The 24046-nt window shown below is 33.5% G+C and overlaps 1 protein-coding gene across 1 annotated transcript; it reads left to right on the forward strand.

The window, feature by feature from the left end:
- The first annotated feature begins 1286 nt into the window (after nucleotides 1–1286).
- Nucleotides 1287–23457, forward strand: LOC132733631 (uncharacterized). The gene is made up of 12 exons (XM_060720293.1): nucleotides 1287–1441; nucleotides 6875–7472; nucleotides 7793–8472; nucleotides 9050–9230; nucleotides 9881–9940; nucleotides 10867–10910; nucleotides 11552–11635; nucleotides 12220–12280; nucleotides 12961–13003; nucleotides 16155–16273; nucleotides 17987–18186; nucleotides 21546–23457. The coding sequence occupies exons 2-12, from the start codon at nucleotides 6882–6884 to the stop codon at nucleotides 22078–22080; spliced, it is 2598 nt and encodes an 865-aa protein (XP_060576276.1). The 5' UTR covers nucleotides 1287–1441; nucleotides 6875–6881; the 3' UTR covers nucleotides 22081–23457.
- Nucleotides 23458–24046: the final 589 nt, after the last annotated feature.

Here is a 24046-nt window from a genome sequence, read left to right on the forward strand (position 1 = left end):
TATATACATGTTTATAAGTAAACTTGATTCCATATTTCCGAGATAGTGATGAAATATATAAGTTGGATATATACTGTATATAGTATCGAATTTTCTTTCAGTGCATGTTTAATTTATAATCGGAAAGAAGAAGAAGAAGAAGAAATCATAAAGAAACAATTATCAAGTTACAGGAACAGGTACAGTAGCGAAGTAGTAAATTACTAATAACGGGAAATATGCTAAAAATGACCCTGTTACATGTAATATTTAAAATGAGAGATGCCAGCGTACGTAATACTAGAAAAAAGAGTCTGAGAAAATTGCGCTGTCCACATGGTCCAGATCGCACTTATAGTTATAAGGTAATGCATGAGTATGCATAAAATTATTATTATCAACATTATATATCTATATACTTTCCTGGGCCAGAGGTAAGAGACATTGGAGTGTTAATGGTCAGTGGGATAAAATGATTTCTTTTTTATTAATGTACATTGTTATTAGAAAAAATAGTCGAGTTTTGTTTAGCCACTTAAAGAGTCTGAGTGGACTCCAAAGTGCCTTAATTAGCCCTGCCAAGTTATGATTAATAACGCTTTGGGATTGCATCGCATTCAGTGGTGTAGGAACAAAATTTTACTGCTGTAAAAGGAAACTTAAATCAGATATGTAGATAAAATGTAAGCTATGACGTCTCTGTTTAAATGCAGAAAAAGAGAAAATATTAGAAGATAATTAATCTTGCTCGTCATTTCCGTGAAAATCGCTACATTTTCTAGGATGACAATTAATGCACCAGTTAATACAGTAGAGCACGAATTGTTAAGAATGATAAAAATGGAAACAATATTCCTGGTGTTATATAACTCTGCCAGAAAGTAGGCTACTTATCTGATATCAGTAATCATTTTTTGTTGTTGAAAATATATATATAAAAGTTGGGAAAAACACAACTATTTAATTGAAAAAAATTAATATATTTTTACCAGTTGATTTTTAAACTTCTTAGTTTACAGTTATAATATAAATATATATTTTTGTTTATTGTCATACTACACAAACATTTCGACTTGGGTGCTCAGACTTAAATGATGTCTAACTTAAGCTAGCAGATATTTTATAGGGACCTATTTCGAATAAGGCCAATTTGAATTTGATTTTTTAGCGAGACTTGATCTTTCTTAGGGGGTGAACGGTAGCTTGCACTTTCCAGTGCCGTCCATGAACAAACTCAATCAGACCGAGCCTGCAACATTTTCAATTTTAGACGTTTTTAGGGATTCTTTTTTTCTCTCCCTCTATTTTGAGACCGAATCGACGTGAGGACGTTTGACTATAATTCAACAACAACAACAACAACAGGAAACACATTTTGAGCAAGAAGAAAACACTATTTATTTGCATCCAGCTTTAAATTGTTAAATCCTAGTCGTCACAAGAACGGAAATAAGTAAACAAGGTACTACTTTGAATCTTGAACTACATAATGAATAACGCTTCATATGACTTTTCTCAATATTTTTGAAGTTGCAACACGTGTGTAAGTGTTTGTGTTTCGGATATGTCTATATCCGGATGACGTTGTTAGTGGTTTAAACCACAGGAGCTTGACTTTCTATAAATAATTGAAAAATATTAGCAAATAATAAAAAAATAACGACAAAGATACCCCTCTAGTCTATACCTAGTCCAAATAATTGGACAATATAATTTTTTCATAGGATATTCATATTTCCCAATATAAAGATATTCGTTTAAATGCATTAGATCTAAATCGATGTTTAATGTCAAATTGTTTGCTACACGTTTTTGCAATGATCTGTTAAGACCTAACTTAAAATGGAAATTGAAAAATGTAAAATATCAGATTAATGAAGGAAAAACATGAAATCAGAAATAGGTTACATTAAAGGTCTTATAATTACAGTACAGCTCGCGCGGAATGTACATTTTTTATGCTTCCTCCGCGATCGACGTTTAAGCAAACTCCTTCTTAATCCACCGCGTTTTTCTGAGCGTAATCGCGGAGAAACAACCTGGACCACAATCGCGGAGTTTTAGAGAGTGTAAAGGTATTACCGCGGAGATTCTCCAAGAAAATCACGATTTATAAGTTGATATTATATTTTAAAATTATCCCTTTTCATTAAAGTAATTTTCATTTTTCATTAAAGAATCTTAATTGTTATTTATTTTTGTTTTGAAATTTGTAGGTCCACTTGATTAATCGATCGTAGTATTTCTTGTGAACAATCTTCTTGAACACCGTACCGCTGAATCATGTCTGCATCGTATTTTGGTTTTATACTTTATTTGGCATTTTTTGTTGCTGTTTTTAGGACAAGGATACTGTAGGTGTATATAAGTTTTTTTTATGTTTTGAAGCCCATTGGAAATGTTGGCCTATGTTGGAAATAGGCCTCGGAGCTAGATATACATGTACTGTAGATATATCCGTTATTTCAATCACCCGTAAATGCAGAGATTTTTATTACAGATAGCTCTGTGGTAAATGTGTCAACATGAAAAACTATAACAACCCTATTTATATTTTGTAAAGAAATAAGATCAACAGTTTTGAAAATTTGACGTGTACATGTAATACTACACCTATATTGTTTTATATTTTACATGCATGTTTTTTAAAATACGTCGGTCTCCATGCTTTGCTCATGACTTCACATATTTAATTTGGTCAACAACACAAATTATAAAGTTTCTTTTTCTTTAAGATTTTAAAGTTTATAAGACATTGGTTACCTGTTTATATACATGTAGTTCTTGACCTATACGTTTCCCAACGCGTACACGATGTCTATTTCAAATGTCCACAAATTTGTACAACAAAACTAGTACGTCCTCACTGATAATTTTATGTGTCAACAGCGAAAATTATAATGTCTTCACCTTTTACAATTCTCTATAATAATTTACGATAAAATATATCTGTGTTTTATACAGTTTCTCTTCTCAATATAAATGTATACACACTGGTGAAAAACTATACCGACTTCATTTTCAATAAATAAGATTGAACGTTCTTTTTTCTCATTTAGTGTATAATGATATTGGTTTCAAAATACTTTTTATTCTATCAATCATTTATAATCATTAACGTTTTTTTTTTCAGCAAGATGACCATGCATGGAAGATTTCAAGAGTTTCCAGAGACGATGTGCCTTATCTAAATAACTTCTTACTTGAAGTATAACTAATACTAATAATATTTGTTCTACAAAGGTTGACAAATAAAAGAAGTGAACAAAGAATATTATGAATGTTATACTGTGTATCATTGTTCATTGCCTCCCCCCCTTTTTTTTTAAAGCCGGCAAACATACATGTACATGGATATAACGCTTTACAGAAGGTGGGTATGTAATCACATACGGAGACATTAAGAACTATCCAACAGTAAGTCTCCTCATGGTAGAGGAACATATTTATTCAATATTCAACATTTGCATAGATGATATATTTGGTAAGTGAACATTTTTTGAGTATGTTGTTTGACGTCAACGCCAATGACTGAGCGCCGTTTGCACATACATGTACTTATCTTTTTGCTCAGATGTGCACATGCTTGTCAAAAGTTGTTTGTTATAATTCTTTTTTTTTGTAATGAGGATACATTGTGCCTTTTGATAAGGACCATCCGACAAATCCTAAGTTTTATCATTCAGAAAGTCTGTCTTGACGTCTTCAAAGCTTACAGTACATATCTTCCGAAGATCGACGCAGCCTTAATCCGTGAAATTTCTCCACCGAACTTCATATAATATGTAGATAATCTCAATCCAAAAGTACAAGATTAAGGAAAAGAAAAGGGAAGAGAATGTGAAGTTGAACTCTTAAGGAGAATACAACTCGCTTCTTTTTCTGAACTATTAAAACTGCTAAGGTCCTGAAATGAAAACAAATATAGAAATTATTATTATTACAAACACGAGTGTACAATCTATTTTCAAAGATGACTCGTTAGAAATAAAATGATGGGAAGAGACGATGGATCTAAAGATAAACATGTATATAAATGTATTGAATTTGATGATACACAAAAACAATTAGGCCTAACATTAAAACCGTACACAGTTACTACAAGAACAACAACAACAATCACTTTTACAAAAGTTTAGATCTTCTGTTAACATGAATTGTTTGAAATAAATTCGTTGAAAGACAACGCATAATAGGTGTCTCATAAAATTATGAACAAGTCTGCATTCATCAAGTTTAAATAATATACATATGCATATGATATAATATACGCTCATCTCTATTATTATGTCATAGGTATAAATATAAACACGTGTGCAATGGTCCGGAATACCGGCCAGGTAACAGATAATATCCTTGCTGAAATCGAAAGTAGATCTACAACATACATTTACAAGAAACAATTTCTTTTATTTTGATCATTTTTATGAATTTTATTTGCACCAATTGAAAGAAAAGGCACGGAGAATCGCGGAGGATTGAAATGCACAGTTTTTTAAGTAAAATACCGCCGCTTTCGGCGAATTTCTGTCTCCGCGGCACCTCCGAAAATTGCGGAGTTTTATGGAGTTTCTCGGCGATTTTCCTCTCAAGTTCCGCGGAGGGAAAAGGAAAAAAGTACATTCCGCGCGAGCTGTACTGTAGGACTAGTCTATACCATAAAATGCAACGCCTTTTGCACACTTGATTAGTTGATACAAATTTTATCCAATTTCATGCGTGGAATGTCAAGCACCTGTTTTTTTAACATTTAATTTATTTAAGCTTTATTGCGGATCAGGTTCGGCTATATCCTGGCATAGACCACGGGCTCTAAATCAGGAGTTTATAAGTATATAAGCTCCAATTATGGTGTAAGGGGCCACAGCCTTTTTCTTGGGAAAAATGTGCGTGATTTTGGCATACTTTGAGAAAAGGGGTCTCAAATTTAACACAAAATTTTAATGCAAAAAGCACTGGGAAATACTAATAAAATTATAAGGCAGTAAAAGACCTTAATTCAACACCCTCATTTAATTTTGTTCCAAATTCTATGAGAAATTTCAAAGACTGGGTAATTTTGAGGACCAAATTGGGAAAAAAAGAGGCTAGTTTGGTTGGGGAAGCAGTCTATATTCGGCCTATACAAAGAAGGGTTTTTTGGCCCTGGTTGTATGCAAGTGTTTCTCACTAATCATTTTTAATTTGTAATAATTTTAAAGCCATTTAAAAATAAGAATATTTAAACACTTTGATGTGAGTTCATTTGTGTTTATATGTAGAGACATACTATTTATGTTAAACCACTTGCCCCTCACCGCTGTGAGGTTCGAATCCCAACAGGGACTTTGGATTCTTTCATGTGAGGAAGCTATCCAGCTAGCTTACGGAACGTCGGTGGTTCTACTCAGGTGCCCATTTGTGCCTGAAATAATGCACGGAAGGGCACCTGAGGTCTTCCTCCACCAGCAAAGCTGGAACATCGCGATATGACCTATATTGTGTCGATGTGACGTAAAACCCAAAACAAACAAACAAAATTTATGTTAAGGGAACATTTTTGCTCAATCTATTTGTTACTCAATACTGAAACAAAGCTGTTTAAGCTATTTTGAGGGAAACTACATGTAAAATTTCCATGTTATGAGGCAATCAACTTTTCCCTTATTGTGTCTCCTTGAAAAAGGTGACATATAGGGGTTACTTTTGTCGGCGGTGTCGGCGTCTGCGTCGTTTTCAGCGGTGTTGTTGTCTGCATCCCCTTAAGCTTGTCCGGAGCATAAGTCAGTCATTATAAGTCGGATTGACTTCAGACTTGGTATGCATGCTTCTTATAATGACCCTAAATGCAGTGCACAAGAACTGGTACCCTGCACTTCTTAATTTTTGAGTTTATTGCCCTTTGTTAATTTTCATACTTTATTTTTGTCCTGGCCATTTCTCCTAATATATAAAAGCTATTGACTTGAAACTTCATAGGATGATAGATCTCATTAAGAAGAAGTGCAGTGCACACTAACTGGTACTCTGCATTTCTTATTTTTTGAGTTATTGCCCTTTGTTAATTTTCATACTTTATTTTTGTCCAGGCCATTTCTCCTAAAGTGTAAAAGCTATGGTATTTAAACTTCATAGGATCATAGATCTCATTATGAAAAAGTGCAATGTACAAGAACTAGTACTCTGCACTTCTTATTTTTGAGTTATTACCCTTTATTAATTTTCATACTTTATTTTTGTCCAGGCCATTTCTCATAAATTATAAAAGCTATGGTCTTTAAACTTCATAGGATGATAGATCTTATTGATAAAAAGTGCTGTGCACAGAAATTGCTGCTCTGCATTTCTTATTTTTTTAGTTATTGCCATTTGTTAATTTTCATATTTTTTTTTATCCTGGCCATTTCTCCTAAACTATATTGTTCACAAGGCGACACATCTGAATTGCGGAGTTCTAGTTTTACTGAAAAACATCATGCTACAGCTTATTTTTCCTTATATAACTAATACCGGAAAACGGCACCATTCCAAATAGAAAATAGACAGCAAATTTTCCAATTCATGACTGATAAATTCCAAAAATAACACTGAAATCAAAATTCCTCAAAAATCGGCAAATGTAAACAAGAAAAGTAATGGATGCTTCCATGTTGATAGGTGATATTAGATAAAAACCAAGTATGACCATATGAGTGATATTTTTCATGCGTCCCTGGATAAAAAAGTTCCCAATGAATATTTTGCATCTTATGTAAAATTCCCAATTTAAGTCAAACCGAAGCATTTTCCCAATCCGTCCAGTACTGGCACCATTCCCAAAGCAGGGGAAAAAACACTGTGCTAGAATATTTTGTGTGTATGTATAGAGAGGATTTAATGTGTATTTAGATTATTATTTTATTTATTAAATCTTTAGATAAGGCATGAAGACTGACTACAAAGCCGGGGATTTGTCGAAGCTTTTAGCTTCTGCTAGTCCTAAATCAGCCACACCAGGCCAAGATACGCCATCAAAGAAGAAAAACAAAAAGAACAGAAAATCTGGACTTGATACACCTATAAGTAAAGAACAGATGAAAACACCAGATAGTAAAGTAAAAATCCTGCAGGCAAATGATGGTACTCCTGGTGAAAAAAAAGTTAATACTCCAGGTGGAAAAGTTGGTACTCCAGGTGGAAAAGTTGGTACTCCAGGTGGAAAAGTTGGTTCACCAGGCGGGAAAGTTGGTATACCTGGCGGAAAAGTTGGTACACCTAGCGGAAAAGTTGGTGCTCCAGATGGAAAAGGTGGTACCCCAGACGGAAAAGTCGGAACTCCAGAAGGTGGTAGCAGTAAGAAGAGAAGAAATAGAAAAAGGAAAAGTAATGCCCAGGAGACACCTGTGAATAAAGACATAGAACAGACAAAAAACATTTCTTCACCTGATAAGCCAGGTACACATAACCAATCTGATGGGACTCCCATTGGGAAAAAGGGAAAGTCATTTGGCTTTTATAAAAGACTCGAAAAGAAGGTAAAAACTAATTTGGTATAACTTCAAAAAAAAACAAAAAAACTCCTGATCATGTGCTTGGCAGACGATAAACATTAAAATTAGAAAATTATAAAAAATGTACAGGTAAAAATGTATTCAGTTTTTTCTTTTTTTATAAATTATGATTTTTTTGTATTAAATGTAAAAGAATTAAGGCAGTTTTATTTATCTCTATAAAAATAATTTTATTTGTAATTCAGTTGTGTTGGAAAAGAACAAAAAAACAGTTTGGTACATAGTTTAGTTTCTAAAAAAAAGATATTCTATTCTTTTTGAAAAGATATTTTATTCTTTCGCAGAAAGAGGAAAAGCAGAAAGGCAAGACTGAAAACGGAGATGCAGAAGAGATGGAGGACGATGCAGTAAATTCTCCAACTTCAAAAAACAGAAAACGTAAGAACAAAAGTAACAGTTCTGAGGCTGATGTGGGTATGAAGAAGGCGAAAGTTGAGAAGATTGAATCTGACAGTGACAGCAGTGACGAAAGCAGTGATGAGACCGAAGTGAGCATGAAGAAGGCTAAAGTTGACAAGGTAGAATCTGACAGTGATAGTAGTGATGATAGCAGTGATGGGCCTGAAGTGAGCATAAAGAAGGCCAAAGTTGAGAAGGCTGAACCTGACAGTGACAGCAGTGACGATAGCAGTGAGTCGGACGATAGTGATGATAAACCAAAAAATATTGTTGAGAGGACTGTGGCAAAAAACCCTAAGGCTGGTGGTGATGATGAAAGTGATGATGATGATGATAGTGACAGTGAAGATGATCTTAGCTACAAGAAAGATATCAATACAATTGAAGATGTGAAAGCTTTTGGTCCTGATGATAGTGATGATGATGATGACGATGACGACGACGATGAAGGGGAGGAGGATGAAGATGCCGGATCAGACAGTGAAGTTAAGAAGAGTAAAGGAGCTGGTTTTTCTCCACCTAAAGGGATTGTCCATGAGTCTTTAAAGAAAAAAGAAGTAAAAAGGTGAGAACACCTTCACAAATTTTTCATGTAAGGCTGTGACAGTAGTTGTGTGCTAAAGCAGAAGTTAATTTGCAGCTCGTAGGAGCATTTTTAAATGTATCTTTAGTATATACCTGTTTTAAAAATTACATCATTTTGACAAATATCTATAAAAATACAAACTTCAGGAAATGCAAACTAGTATAAGTATTGCCTGTAGGATTATAATACCAAATTTGATGTTGTTACTCATAAGTTTATAAACATGTGCTTTAAATTTATTGTGTATTAATTTGTTAGTATCCTTTCTTTTCCAAAACTTTTCAATGATTTTGTGAAAGATTTGAAAACATTCAGAAAAAAAACTACATTTCAGTTATTAAGCATTTAACATCATACAGTACATTTTGACTGCAAGACTGTTGTAAATCCTTCTTTACTTCATATGAGTTAATGCAGTTTTAAATGTAAACCCTTGATTTAATTTTGTAGAGATATTTTATATTTAGCATGCATTTTGTAGCATTGTTTATTTGAATAAAAGCAAATTCCACAATTGACTCATAGATATACATGAATTTGATTTTTAATGAATCAGGAAACAAGACTCTGATGATTCAGATGAAGATACGGTTCCCTCAAAGAAGGCAAAAATAGAAGATGCTCAACAAGAGAAAGGAACCAGACCAAGGAGAGATAGAAAGGCTAAAACTACTAATGAGGAGTTAGATGCAAGAACCATATTTGTTGGCAACTTGCCAAAAGACATTGAGAGAAAGGTACACTTCTTTACTTTTTCTTTTTTTTAACCAGAGCACAACTTTACAAAGTCTTGTTAAAAGTCACTATAAAGATGCATTGTTTTGCTCTTTGAACTGCTTATATCCAAATAAGTTATCAAACTTTCAAAAACATCAAGCTTGAAAATAATGATATTTAATTTAAATGTTAAATCAATCTAGACAGTTGGCGCCATAAATAGTTTTTTTTAATACATGTACAAATATCAGTGATTTTTTTTCTCAATTTTCAAAACAATCTGACTTTCTGAAGGAAAAATTATAGCTCCATAAGTCAGAAAAGGAGGAATCAAATTCTAACAAGTGAGAATTTCATTTCAATTTAACATGCATGGTACATAGCAGAGGCTATCTATAGGGACAGCTTTCTGTCTTCTTGCAGATATGTAAGCTGCTTTTAAGTGAAGAATGTGCACAGGGCATTTCAGGGGAAAATATTAGCATTTTTAGGTGAAAATATACCTATTTTGGGCAAGGGGAAACAGCCTTTATTCGGCGGTAAAATACAGGTAAAGAAATCACTGTTGATACAGATAGATATCATTAGTAATTTAAATATACTCTTTGTACTTCTGCTGTTGCGTTTTACTGGGTAACTGAAACTAAAAATAGATTTTCCTTTATTTCAGGAATTTGAAAAATTATTCAAACCATTTGGTGCCATAGAGACCTCAAGATTCAGGACAGTTGTAAGTATTTCTCTATATACTGTTTTTACATGTATTGTATAGGGCCTAAAATAAAATTTAATTTGTTTCCCCTTCCTACCTACCCAACAAATTTGCCGCTACCCAAAATATTTTTTCAGGTTCTTATGGGATGAAAGTATTTTTTTCAGGTACAATCTAATCTGATATTTAAGACAGCTTAAGGCATGGTTAATAAATTGTTGCATGTGTCAGTTGTGAATATGGTTATGCATGTACATATACTATTGCGCTTAATAAACTTATTTTGATAGTTCATTATACATATATGCAGACTATTTATTATTATGCACATATAAAAAAAAAAATTTCCTACCTACCTACCTACCTACCCAGTACCCAACCCTACTTTTAATGGGTCGGGAAGGGGAAACAAACATATTTCTATTTTTGGCCTAGCATTTGTGTTTTGTAAGTGCTAAATAAACAAAAATGATATTTTATGTTACTAAGGTTTTTTTGCAACCTGATTGTAGGCTTGTTAGTTACTTATAGTCCAATGATTGTTTTGCTTGTTTGTTTTGAACTATTTAAAGTCAAACCAATACTGTTGAGGTCATATTGCAACTCTCGGCCTTAACTGGTGGAGGAAACCCTCAGGTGCCTGCTGGGACCACCAACCGTAGCTGGATAATTTATGGTGGTGTTCATGTCAAGATGTCGGGTATTTTTTACTACCCCAAATGTAATTGTATATTTTGCCAATAATGTCACTTATGATCTTCTCTCTAAAAGGGTAAAATGAGATTTGAAAGATATTTAATTTTGCCAGCAGTGGTAAAATAAGAAAAAATTTGATTTGTACCAAGCTTTTTGAGCACATAGTTAATGGGACTTAAATTGTTGCATATTTAAAGATGAACTATTGCCAGGTAAAACATTTTCTTGATTTGATTTCTTTTTTTCAGCCTATCAAAGATCCAAAGAAGCCTAAAAAAGCTGCAGCTATCACGTAAGTTATGTTTTCCCATTCATACCATATCTTTCAGTTTAACCCATCCACTGCTGACTGTATGAAATGATCTTTCTTTGAGTTTTCGACAGTTGATCAGTAGTTTAAAAAAACTTGCAACGTCAGACTGCTAAAATTAAGCAATTTTAACTGTTCAGATTCTGGTCATATGGCATGGATGTGTGGGCTGGCTGGACTTATTGCTGAGTACAGTGGTTGCAATTAAGGATCCTTGGTTTAAGTCCTCCTGATGCAATTGTTTAATATGATTATATCATGAGCTAAAAATGTGCTCTTTGTTGCTATTTATATAGGTTTAAAATTGTTTCTGAGAGGGTGGTACAATTCTGTGCCACCAATAACATGGACTTCCATAAGTAGAGAGATGTTCATCACTCCTTATTCAGATAAATTGGTGTGTGCTTAATTTCCAGTTGCCAGGAATAAAGCTATAATATGATGGTGGTAAAAATATGACCAAAGGGTGAATGTTTGAAACACTATAAAATGCTTTCACGTTTTGCATTTGTAAGAAGCTGAAAGTGACAAAATATGCTAAACATAATTTATCTCCTTAAAAACTTGGTTGTGAAGAAAAAATACATTGTATTTTGATCAATGGTTTTATCACTTGTTTACAGGAAGGACTTCCATTCTCAGCGCAACAACTTCAATGGTTATATTTGTTTCAAAGAAGTTGAGTCAGCAAAAAAGGCACTATCAATGTAAGTTTTCTTTAGAATCAGCATATATTTATTTAGGCTTTCTTTATTTGTTTAAACTTTCTTTATGTAAAAGAAACTTTGATAGAATTTGTAAAAGAAACTTGGGTTCAGTGGAAGTCAAATAAAGACATAAAAGAATTCACATCAACTGAAATTTTCAAAACAATATGGTTGAAAATTCTTGCCACTTAGATTTTTGTTTAAATTTGACAAGTTTAAATTATTTGAAACTGCGTTCACATGGAAAAAAATCACTGGCTAACACTACTTGAACATACAGAAGTAATTGGCAGGTGGTTTAAAGTCAATGACAGTTCATATGCAATCATTTTGTGTTATATAAACATGGCATAAAATGTGCTAATGTTAGCATTACACTGTAAAGGCAACAATGAAAAAATGACTTTCATTACTGTAAACCATTCTTATTTTTGGATATTTGATAGAATAGAATATTATATTGGTAAAGGTTCAATACTAAAATTTTTTGAACTTTCAAAACATTACAATGCTCAACATAGACTTGCATTATATGATTTTATTCAACCCCTCCATAATTCATTATCCTCTAATCATTGTTACAGGAATGGGACATTGGTGCACGGACTTCATATCAGGGTAGATATGGTTGGCAGACAAACACAGGTAGCTAACGAAGTCTTTATTGAATAAATATAGAGGATTCTGTAGATATTATTTTGAGATGTTTTGTTGTTAAAGAGACATTTGTTTTCTGTTCATTCACTCACGGTGGGCTAAAGTACTCGGTTTCAGTGATTATTGTCTCATATCTTAAAATTTTGTTCTGAATAGGGAGGTAATGATTTTGGTATGATGGGTTATTGGCTGTATCATATGGCTAAAATAATAAGTAAAAATAAGTAAGTTGTTTAATAATTCATTATAGCCTAAATTTGGTATGTTTTACTTAATAAGGCTTATTTTATATTCAGCAATTCTTTCTTCAGGTTATAAGCACGTTACATGCTCTAAAACCATTATTTTAATGTTATAAACATCATATCTGCTCTTTTTAAAGAATGAAAAATGTATTTGTTTCTGTGCCTTTAAAGCTTTCACTATTAAATGGAGATAAATTATATTAACTTTAAGCCTGATTGGTAACAAATGACCAGTGCAGACCAATATCAGCTGGCATATTTGTGTTGATTTAGGTCTGCAGTGTTCACTATTCATTCTGTAAATATTTTCGAAATTTTCTCCTCAAATGATGTATGGTATTGTCCAGATAAAACGATGGACAAGTTCATTTCAGATATTTAGCGAGGTAATGTTTAACTCTATATTTATTGGTGTATTTGTAGACAAACCCGAAGATGTCAGTGTTTGTTGGAAATCTTCCTCTTGGTAAGACATTTTTTATATGATATACATGTATGATGGATACCAGGGCCAAAAAACCCTTCTAAGTAGAGGCTGCATAAAGGCTGCTACCCCAACCAAACTAGCCTCTTTTTTTCCGCCAGTTAGGTCCTCAAAATTCCGCAGTCTTTTATGAATTTCCCATAGAATTTAGAACAAAATTAAATGATGGTGTTGAATTAAGGTCTTCAGGGTTCGACACTAACTGTTTTTACAAGGGATCCCATAGGAATCCCTGAGATTTAATTCAGGGATTCCTCCTAAATGTCAGGGATTCCTCAGATCAAAATAGTAAAATATGAAGGCGAAGAATAACAAGGGAGTGCAGCAAACCGATTTCAAATTCTTTTTTGAAGACAACATACAGGATATATATTTCCTTGTTTCAGATGCAGAAAATGTAGTTTATAAGCCCTCTGGAAATATTGCTGTTTAAAGTTTTAAAAGTGTTTCAAAGTGTTTACAAATATATATATATATAATTGGACTGCTAAGATAAATTAATACATAATACATTTTTACATGCACGGAAACAGAATAACAATAAGCTCACTGAACAAGAGTTCGATTTGAAAATACAAATTTTGCTAAATCCTGTTTTCTCCCTGGTGTTGATAATTGTGAACCAGTTTCTGTAAATGAAGGTATAATGCAAGTGACTGGGCAATGGGACTTAGGGTTTGAACTTTTGAAGTTAAGTATTAACTGGGGAAACATTTTCCAAGATAGCCTAGGGTTCACTGAAATAGAGCCCACTTATGATCTGTAGATCTTTAAAAAATTACAGGTAATGATCCACTTATGATCTGTAGATCTTTAAAAAATTACAGGTAATGATTAGGCTCTATATTCCAGTGAGTTCTGGTATGGATAACTTTTGGAAAATATTTACTATTATGTCATTTAAAAGTAATGTTTAATTATGATCACTTTAAAAATATAAGTGTTTTTCAGCTTACTGTACACTTTTTTTGTTTAAAAGGAAATATCCCATAGATTGTTGTAAATTAAATATTTTGTTAATTTTTTACTCAGAAAAAAGTTTTGTTTGCATTACAAGTAGGGTACCTTCAAATGATTTCATTTTTGAAAATAAAAAGTTGCTCCAAGTCCATGACAGGATGTGTAATATCCAAATTTATTGTTCTCAATTTTTACACTGAAATGTCCGATTCTTTTCCTCCCTGTGTGTATTGATTTTTTTAAGTTTTGACATCTGTCACATCAAAGGCACTCACCGCATGCAGCAGTCATGTAGTTCAGAACACTGATTGGCTGAAAGAACTGTCAGATGAAATATACGTCATTTGGTGTATGTTTCACCTAAGGATTTTTCTATTTTTTGTCGGTAAATTATGCGTAACCTTGATTGACCTTAGTACACTTCAGACTTTAGTTAGACAATATTTTTTAGCATTTATAGGCTGTAGTCAGTTTCAAAAAGGATTTTAAACTGAAAAGTATGGATTATTTGTATTCTGTTTATTAATCATACTTTTGCTGTACTGCAGGGCGAAAAAAAAAATACATCGACAGTAATCTTTTTTTTTTCACTATTTTTTACGAAAATTTACAATGATCACAAATACCATGGAGTTTATTAGGTATATAGGTGTATGTATATCTGTGCAAATACCGAATTTTGGCACAAAAAAAACCAACAACAAACACTTGTTAACTTCGTAGCTATCGCCGGCAACGCCGATCAGCACATATTTGAAGTACACACCACTTGTGTAATAATTATACGATAATTACATTTCTTTTTTGAATTTTCACAACTTAATATTATAAAGTCAATGCATGATATAAAATTATTCAACAATGTTTCTTTAGCCAAAATATTTTTCATTATATATCGCAAATGAGTTGATATATAGCAGTCACTGCACGAAGGAAAACTGGCGTACATGATACAAGAGCGTAGATTTTACCGGCGGGATTTTTCTTTTCTTTCTTTAACCTTGCAGTTGTGCCAATCTTTTTTAACACTTTTCTTGAATATTTGTGATTCAATGATATTAATTCAGACAATTTAAAAAATTTTCACAGCAATTTTTCAATGATCCCAACGGAATCCCCAGCTAGGAATCACCGAGATTCCTCCCGACTTTTTGGGATCCTCGGAATCCCGGGATCCCGTTAATGTCGAACCCTGGTCTTTTACTCCCTTATTAGTATTTCCCAGTGCTTTTTGCTTTTCTATTTTGAAGAACTTGTTAAAAGTTTGTGTTAAATTTGAGACCCCTTTTCCCAAAGTATGCCAAAATCACATATATTTTCCTCAAGAAAAAGGCAGAGGCCCCTTCTCCAAAAATGTTGTTTTGGCCCTGGATACAAATAAAGTGACCTCTACATAAAGATATCCTGTAGTATTAGATGACCTAGATATAATATTCATATTGTTCACTTGAAACATTATTTAAGCTTAATTGTAAAGAAAATTTGTAGAAAAATTAAAACTACTTGTGTCACTTCTTGGAACTTACCAGTACTGGTGTCATATAAGGAAATAAGGTCAGGATCCAAGTAGGCCTAAAACCTTTGATCCCTGGGTTGGTTTATACAAATTTATTTTAGTTTGATTGTGTTGGAAGCTATAAGCTTATTGAAACACTCTCGAATCCGTTCCTGGAACCAACCAGTACTAAGCAATGAATGTAAAGTTTCTTGCTCAAGGAAACAACGGCTTGCCCCGCTTGATCCCTGGGTTGAGAGGCAGACACCCTAACTTTCCTTTAGTATGAGATTACCTTGATTAAGAGATACTATTGTATATGCTACATCAATATCTGAATTTCTCTTATTAGTATCTGCTTCATAACATGTGTTTCAAAGAACATGTCCAGCTATTAAGATTGCTGCATCTGCGTCATCATCGTCTTTGTTGTCAGGCAAAAAAAAACTTACTGTAGCCCATCATTCAAACATTTAAGAAGTTATCGACTTGCAAAACTGGCATATCATGACAAGTTGCAGTTGTTTTGACAAGGGGCATAATTCTGAATGCAACACTTTTGGAGTTATGTCCCTTTTAAACTTAGAATTTTTATCAGACAAGTATTAACACTGCTTGCGATGGATGCACTTGTATACATCTATTGTAACTGTTTCCTTACTACAAATTTGATTTCAGATATCGAAGAAGAACCTGTAAGAAAGCATTTCAGTGACTGTGGTGAGATAGACAATGTTCGGATTATCCGAGATAAGAAATCATGCCTTGGGAAAGGATTTGGTTTTGTCACATTTAAGGTAAATTATTATGCTTGTGTTAAACGTTAAATGAGCACATTATAAAGCATGACTAGTCTGTTCTTGCCTGCAGGGTGATCAGTATACTGTCAGATATTAATGTTTCAGCATGAAAATTTTGGTTTCAAAATGTCTTGAAATAACAATAAACAGTTTTTTTGCAATTCACTCAAATTCGGAGTAATATGCTTTACTTAAATTTAGGTTAAGGTCCTTGACTTCAAATCACTTGCCCCACTGTGGGATCGAAATTTGGACATGGACTCCGGATACTTTCATGTGAAGAAGCTATCCAGCTAGCATATGGAACATCAGTGGTTCTACTCGGGTTTGCCTGTTTTCCCAAAAGAAATAATATAGGGAAAAAAAAAAGGGAAACCTGATGCCCTTCCCTTCACCAAGTAAACCCGGGAACATTTGCCATCTTGACCCTATCCCTGTGTCGGTTGATGAAAAACCCCAATTCAGAAAAAATTTTAAAATTTAAATTTTGATTAAAAATTTTTGTTTTATCTGGGGTTAAAGTTGCACCCCCTTCATGCCAAAATGATATAAAATTGTAAAAATTGGGTTTGCCAAAGTAAAAATTCAAAAACTTTTTCCTTGGGAAGCTTTAACCTTGAATTAAAGTGTTTATTTTTTTAGGGTTTTAAAATTTTTTAAATTTGTTGTGAAGTCTTGCTTTGGGGAAAATTGTTAATATTGTTGTTAAGAGGTTGTTGCTCTACAAAGGGTTTCTTTGCTGAGTGTTTACTTAGGAAATAGATATCAATTCTGAGTGCATTGTTGTAGAATAATGCACGGTTTGAGTTCAAATGCGTAGTAATATAATCACGAAGGCCGATAGACCTGAGTGATTAATTACAAAGCATTTGAACGAAAAACATGCATTATTATATAATAATGCACGAAGAATTAATATCTATTTCCATTCTAACACGTCAAGAAAAAATATAATAATTATTATAAAGTTGAACTTTATGTTTGGTGGTTAAATTTGTTTTCGCCTCAGAGTTTCCAATAGAAACGTTCTTTAAAGGCTGTTCCAGTGGGTTTAAAAAAAAATCGTTAAATCTGTGTGTAGAAACATTTTGAGAATAACGTATTTTGAAAACGTTCATAAAACTTTGTTTGTGTATTTTATTTCACTCTATAATTTTTGAAGCGAAATACAAAATATTAAAAGTGAAATAAATGTTAAACTTAACTCGTTTGCGACATTTAAATAGCGTACTTGATTTGATTGTTTTGCACGTGCTGTTTGGCGCTACATTGTGACGTCACGTAAACAAGACTTTTAACGTCTGTACAGCGATAACGACTGAATTAAAGATATTGGTGTTCGGATTTATTTTCTTAGTTAGACCATTTTCTTTTATTCTAGATAGTTTACACACAAAAATTCGACAAAAATTGTTTTTATTTATCAGATTTTTCAAAAAAAAATGGCGCCCTCAATGGGAAAATACACAGGGAGATAATAAGGATGGCTAGTGCATTGTTGTACAATAATGCACGCTTCGGGCCTTCTTTGTTTATATAGAAAAAATTCCGATAGTGTTAGAATGTAAATTTTAACATTGTATATAAAAGTTATACATAAGTTTTTGCAGGTCGAAGGTAATGAAATATTATTGTAAATACTGTACTTTGATCTGAGAAAGTTTCGAATCTAAATCTTATTTTCACAATACACCTGTACTGTTTTTAAAGGAAGAAGATGGCGTGTCCTTCGCCTTGAAATTGAAAGGGAGCAAACTGAAAGGTCGGATTGTGAGGGTTGAACCTTGTGCAGAAGGAAAGAAGAAGAAGCAAAAGAGAGAGAAAAATAAGGGACAGAAACAGAATAACAAAGGAAAAGAAAATGATGGTTCATCACCCAAAGCTAAGATACCTGGTGAATCACCCGTGGCTAACATATCCTTTTCAAAATGATACTTGATTGTTGAATATGTACATTAATGTCAAACTAGCCAGGTTTTATCCTTGACATTAATCCCATCTTGATGTCAATTTGCCTTCCATCCTTCACTTTTATATCAGTGTTCAGTTTGTAACCATGGCTAAATGGTTAAGGTTGCTGACTTTAAATTACTTGCCCTTCACAACTGTGGGTTTGAATTTTGCTTGCTTATGGAATGTCCCTGGTTCCAAATGTGTGCCTGCTTGCTCTTGAAATATTGCATGAAAGGGCTTCCTAGTTAAAGGAACTCCACTGAGGTGGACTGGAAATCATTTTTCCAAAATAATGTTCCATAAAATGTATGTCTACAACAAAATTCAGATCATTTGCTCACTCTCTTTTTCCAGAATAATTATTCTAATTGTGAAAAAAGACCAAAATATGAAAAGCGTTGCAGGGCTTTTTAGCTCACCTGAGCATGCTCAGGGTGAGCTTTTAGGATCGATGATTGTCCGTCGTCCGTCCACATTTAGTTGTTAACACTCTAGCAGTCGCAATTTTGCCTCAATCATCATCAAACTTGGTCAGGATGCTTATCTAGTTGATAGCTCGGATGAGTTCGAACATGTGTCATCTCAGATGAAAAACTAGGTCACAAGAGCTAAAAATAGAAAAACCTTGTTAACACTCTAGAGGTAACATTTTTGCCGCAATCATCATCAATCTTGGTCAGGATGCTTGTCAAGGTGATAGCTTGGATAAGTTCGAACATGGGTCATCTCGGATGAAAAATTAGGTCACCGGAGCTAAAAATAGAAAAACCTTGTTAACACTAGCAGTCACATTTTTGCCTCAATCATCATCAAACTTGGTCAGGATGCTTGTCTAAGTGATAGCTCGGATGAGTTCGAACATGGGTCATCTTGGATGAAAAACTAGGTCACCGGAGCTAAAAATAGAAAAACCTTGTTAACACTCTAGCGGTCACATTTTTGCATCAATCATCATCAAACTTGGTCAAGATGCTTGTCTAGGTGATAGCTTGGATGAGTTCGAACATGGGTCATCCTGAATGAAAAACTAGGTCACCGGAGCTAAAAATAGAAAAACCTTTTTTAACACTCTAGCGGTCACATTTTTGCCTCAATCATCATCAAACTTTGTCAGGATGCTTGTCTAGGTGATAGCTTGGATGAGTTCGAACATGGGTCATCCTGGATGAAAAACTAGGTCACCGGAGCTAAAAATAGAAAAACCTTATTAACACTCTAGCGGTCACATTTTTGCCTCAATCATCATCAAACTTGGCCAGGATGCTTGTCTAGGTGATAGCTCGGATGAGTTCGAACATGGGTCATCTCGGATGAAAAAGTAGGTCACCGGAGCTAAAAATAGAAAAACCTTGTTAACACTCTAGCGGTCACATTTTTGCCTCAATCATCATCAAACTTGGTCAGGATGCTTGTCTAGGTGATAGCTTGGATGAGTTCGAACATGGGTCATCTCGGATAAAAAAAACTAGGTCACAGGAGCTAAAAATAGAAAAATCTTGTTCACACTCTAGCAGTCACATTTTTGACACAAGTGTCATCAAACTTGATCAGGATGCTTGTCTAAATACTTGCTCGGATGAGTTTGAACATGGGTCATCTCGGATGAAAAATTAGGTCACAGGAGCTAAAAATAGAAAAATCTTGTTAACACTCTAGTGGCTACTGTTTTGATCCAAATATCCTGGAAATTGGTCTGAAAGTTTGTTTTGATGATTTCTAGGTCAAGTTTGAATATGGGTCACCTGGGTAAAAAACTAGGTCACACTGCTCAAATATGGATAATCCTTGTTAACACTGTAGTGGTCACATTTTTGACTCACCTGTCATGAACCTTGGTCAGAATGCTTGTCTAGGTAATTGTTCAGATGAGTTTGATGGGTCAGGTGAGGGATCTAGGGCCATCATGGCCCTCTTGTTTTCATTCTAATCAGGCTTAGATTAGCACAAAAATATGAGCTGCGTCACGACAAAACCAACATAATGGGTGTGCGACCAGCATGGATCCAGACCAGCCTGCGCATCCGCGCAGTCTGATCAGGATCCATGCTATTCGCTATCAGTTTCTCTACTTGTTACAGAGTTGGTAAGCGAACAGCATGGATCCTGATCAGACTGCGCGGATGCGCAGGTTGGTCTGGATCCATGCTGGTCGCAAACCCATTATGTTGGTTTTGTTGTGATGTGGCTCATATGATTTTCAATTTATTACTGAGTATATTGCTTAATTATTGTTTGTATATCTTTCTGTTTAAGTGACCCAGTTGATGTATGCAAGAAATTTAAATTTTATGTTTTTAGGCTTTTTTATCACTGTGGAGTTCCTTTCAGCTTTAGCTTTAGTGTGCTGAAGTGATTTGATAAACTTGGCAGAAGACCATGTGTTTCTTCAGTTTTCTTGATAGGAAAGTGCTATTAATAGTGATTTTATCAATTTAAAACAATTTTGAATTGCATTAGAGTACAGGAACATTTTAAATAGTCTTGTGAATGTCTAAAGTAATTCCAAAATCATTAGCATGGGACTCTGTATTATCGATGTACTGAATGTTTCCTACATGTCGACATTTGACTTTCATAATGAATATTTTGTGTGAAGCAGAACAAAGTCAGCTTATCATTACATTTGATATTGAATGAGGTCAAAGATTTTTTACTTCACCATATGCTTGACGGCACATGTCAAAATACTGAGAGTATGTGGTTATAGAGTTGTGTCGATAATACAGAGTGAGAGTATATATGTCTATTGTATATACATGTATATATGTATTTATATAATATTATTTATGTAATATAATTGACTATAACATTATTTTGGAAAACAGTTTGTTACAAATCAATATTGAGATCAAGTTATTTTGATTTTGATTGCAATAACAATAATCATGAATATGTCTGTGTAAGTATCAACCTCTGTTTAAGTATTTAACTGATGTCTATATAAGTATGAACCTTATTTCTGTGTAAGTTGTAAGTATTAACCTTATGTCTGTAAGTAATAAACTTACGTATGTGTAAATATTAACCTTACTTCTTTGTAATTATTTACCTTATTTCTGTAAGTATAACCTTAATTCTGTGAAAGTTGTAACCTTATGTCTGTGTAAGTTTCAATCTTATGTCTGTGTAAGTATTAACCTTATTTCTGTAAGTATTAACTTTGTCTTTGTGAGTTTTAACCTTATGTCCTTTTATGTATTTACCTTATTTCTGTAATTATTAAATTATGTCTTTGTAAGTATTGACCTGATGTCTGTGTAAGAATTAACCTTATGTCTGTTTAAATATTAACCAAATTATTTATCCTTAACCAAATTAACTCAGAGGAGAAAGACAAGAAAAAGAGGAAAAGGAATAAGACCAAGAGATCAGCGAGCAATGCTAGCAAGAATCCATTCCAGGAGGAGAAAGATGAAGCGACTAAGGTGAAACAGAAGACAAAGAAAGATAAAGCAGAGAAAAAACAACAGGGAAATGCAGCTTTGAAGAATGATATTGAAAAAATCATGAGTGAAGGAAAAGCAGAGTCTGAGAAAAGTAAAGGAGTGTCTAATGAAACTGACAAATCCAATAAGTCTGGCAATAAGACTTTTGATAAACAAAAGAAATTTAACAAGGGCCAGAATTCACCTAATAAGTCATTTGAAGGTAAAGGGCCAAAGTTTGGGAAAGGTAACAGTGACAAGTTTGAGAAGAAATCATTTTCTAAAGGGCCAAATTCTCCTAACAAATCATTTGAAAAAAAGAAAGGTGGAAATTTTGGAAAGAAGCCTGAATTTAACAAGAAGACCTTTAACAGTCCTACTGTCACCAATTCAGGGGGTAATGCAAAACATAGAAAGTTTGATTGATACTGCTCTTGTCGAACAGAAGTTTAAGAGATGTTTAAGTCAAGTAAACAAAGCGGTATGCAGTTTACTTTAAACAGTATCAATCTTTTCAGATTTGACCAAGCATGAAACTGTTTTACTTTATTATGTAAATGCTGGTTTTCTCTGTAATAAAAGATGGGATTCAAAAAATTGAAGTAAGGGGGTTGGAGTTGAAAACCTTTAAGATATACAAGACAGACAAAAAGATTTTTTTCTGCAAAACTTATACTTTGACAAATAAGGTCATTTCTTTTACATTTTTTCATTTCTTTTACATTTTTTATGTCTTTTTAGCTCACCTGTCACAAAGTGACAAGGTGAGCTTTTGTGATCACAATTAGTCTGATGTCTGTCCGTCTTTATGTGACATCTTCTCATAAATTCCTGAGCCAATTTCATTCAAACTTCACAGGAATGTTCCTTTAGTGGTCACCTATTCAAAAAATTTAACTCCATGCAGAACTCTGGTTGCCATGACAACCAAATCAAAAAATTAAAAAAAACTTCTTTTGAAAAATCCAAACAGCTAGAGCTTAGATATAAAGAATGAAACATCTTCTAATGGGTGTCTACCAAGTTTGTTTATATAAAAGCCCTGTGGTCAAAATTGGCCCCGCCCAGTGGGTCATTTATTTTCCGTACATGTATATAGTAAAAGCTTGATAAAATCTTCTATTAAAAAACCCAAATAGCTAGAGTTTACATGTTAAACATGAAGCATCTTCTAGTGCGTGTCTACTAAGTGTATTAAAATAAAAGCCCTGGGGTCAAAATTAACCAAGTTTTTTCAAATAAAAGCCCAGGTTTTTCCTTATATGTACATTTTTTGCCCTTAGCAATAGCAACCAGTAATGTTTTTACACATGCACTATTCAGATACGAATATAAACTTGTGATATCAGTTTAAGATTCAGATTTTTTATCTGTTTTTGTTTATACATGTAGTTTACAATATTACTTAAACATTGTCATGGAGAGTTAGTATATTCAGGGGAGCGATTTCAGGGCCATCATGGCCCTCTTGTTTAAATTTTCTAAAATTCCCCATTTATATCATTTTCAGGGTTAGATGTGTTATAAAATCAGTGAGAAAAAGGCTTGTGAAATGTTCATTGAAAGATGGAACATATTCATATTACCATTACTTTATTTGTTGCATAGATATTGTGAGAAATTTTATGTTATTATGTATTTCAGTGGTTAATTGTTGAGGAAATAATAATATATGTAGTTATGACTTCTCTGAACTTGTTAGCATGTCATTAAATTGTTTTCGTATTATGTGTATGAGTTAAAGATATGACATTTGTTTAAGATGAAAAGCACTGAAATTCATTAAAACTTCTTCAAAACAAATCTTGTTGTTTTCCCCATTGTTCATACTATTTAAAAAACTGCATATCGTAATTGTTTGGTTTAACACAAGCTGTTTAAAGGACAATTGGAAAAAATTTAAAGCTTTACTGGTGGAGGAAGATTCTAATGTTGCATCTGCGACTGATCTGTGTACCTGACAGTTCTTAGATTTTTGTCTTAAAGAAAATACTATTTATTTCTAGTCATATACTAGCAGGCGATCCATTAACCAGTGTATTGAAATCTGTTTATTTACCAATAACTAAATAACTATTTAGGAATCTTCATATTCACACAATCATATTAAATCAAAATATAACATTTTTAAATTAACATTGGAAATTGACAAGTTCAGAGCCACATCTTATAAACCAAAGAGTATGATTTATATAATGCACTCCCTAATGAGCTTCATACAAAGTTGGTATGCAGTTGTGACCGTGGCTTTGTCACTCTTTTCCCCCTCACCATGGACCTGTAATGGTTAGTTTTAGCCTCAAAATAGCTTAGAATATGGCCACCTTGCAGTGTATCAGGTTGCCCATACCAGCTGTTCTCAGAAGTGGGGATTGGAGGATGGCAACTAATA

Source organism: Ruditapes philippinarum, unplaced genomic scaffold (assembly GCF_026571515.1).
Source record: "Ruditapes philippinarum isolate M1 unplaced genomic scaffold, ASM2657151v2 ctg337_1_1_1_1, whole genome shotgun sequence".
NCBI classification, from domain to species: Eukaryota; Metazoa; Mollusca; class Bivalvia; order Venerida; family Veneridae; genus Ruditapes; species Ruditapes philippinarum.

Excerpts from the sequence above, each read along its gene's own strand:
- LOC132733631 (XM_060720293.1), top strand. The coding sequence starts at position 6,882 with ATGAAGACTGACTACAAAGCCGGGGATTTGTCGAAGCTTTTAGCTTCT. Across the intron at positions 11,636-12,219 it reads GCAAAAAAGGCACTATCAAT|GAATGGGACATTGGTGCACG; the intron begins GTAAGTTTTCTT and ends TCATTGTTACAG. Across the intron at positions 12,281-12,960 it reads TGGTTGGCAGACAAACACAG|ACAAACCCGAAGATGTCAGT; the intron begins GTAGCTAACGAA and ends GTGTATTTGTAG.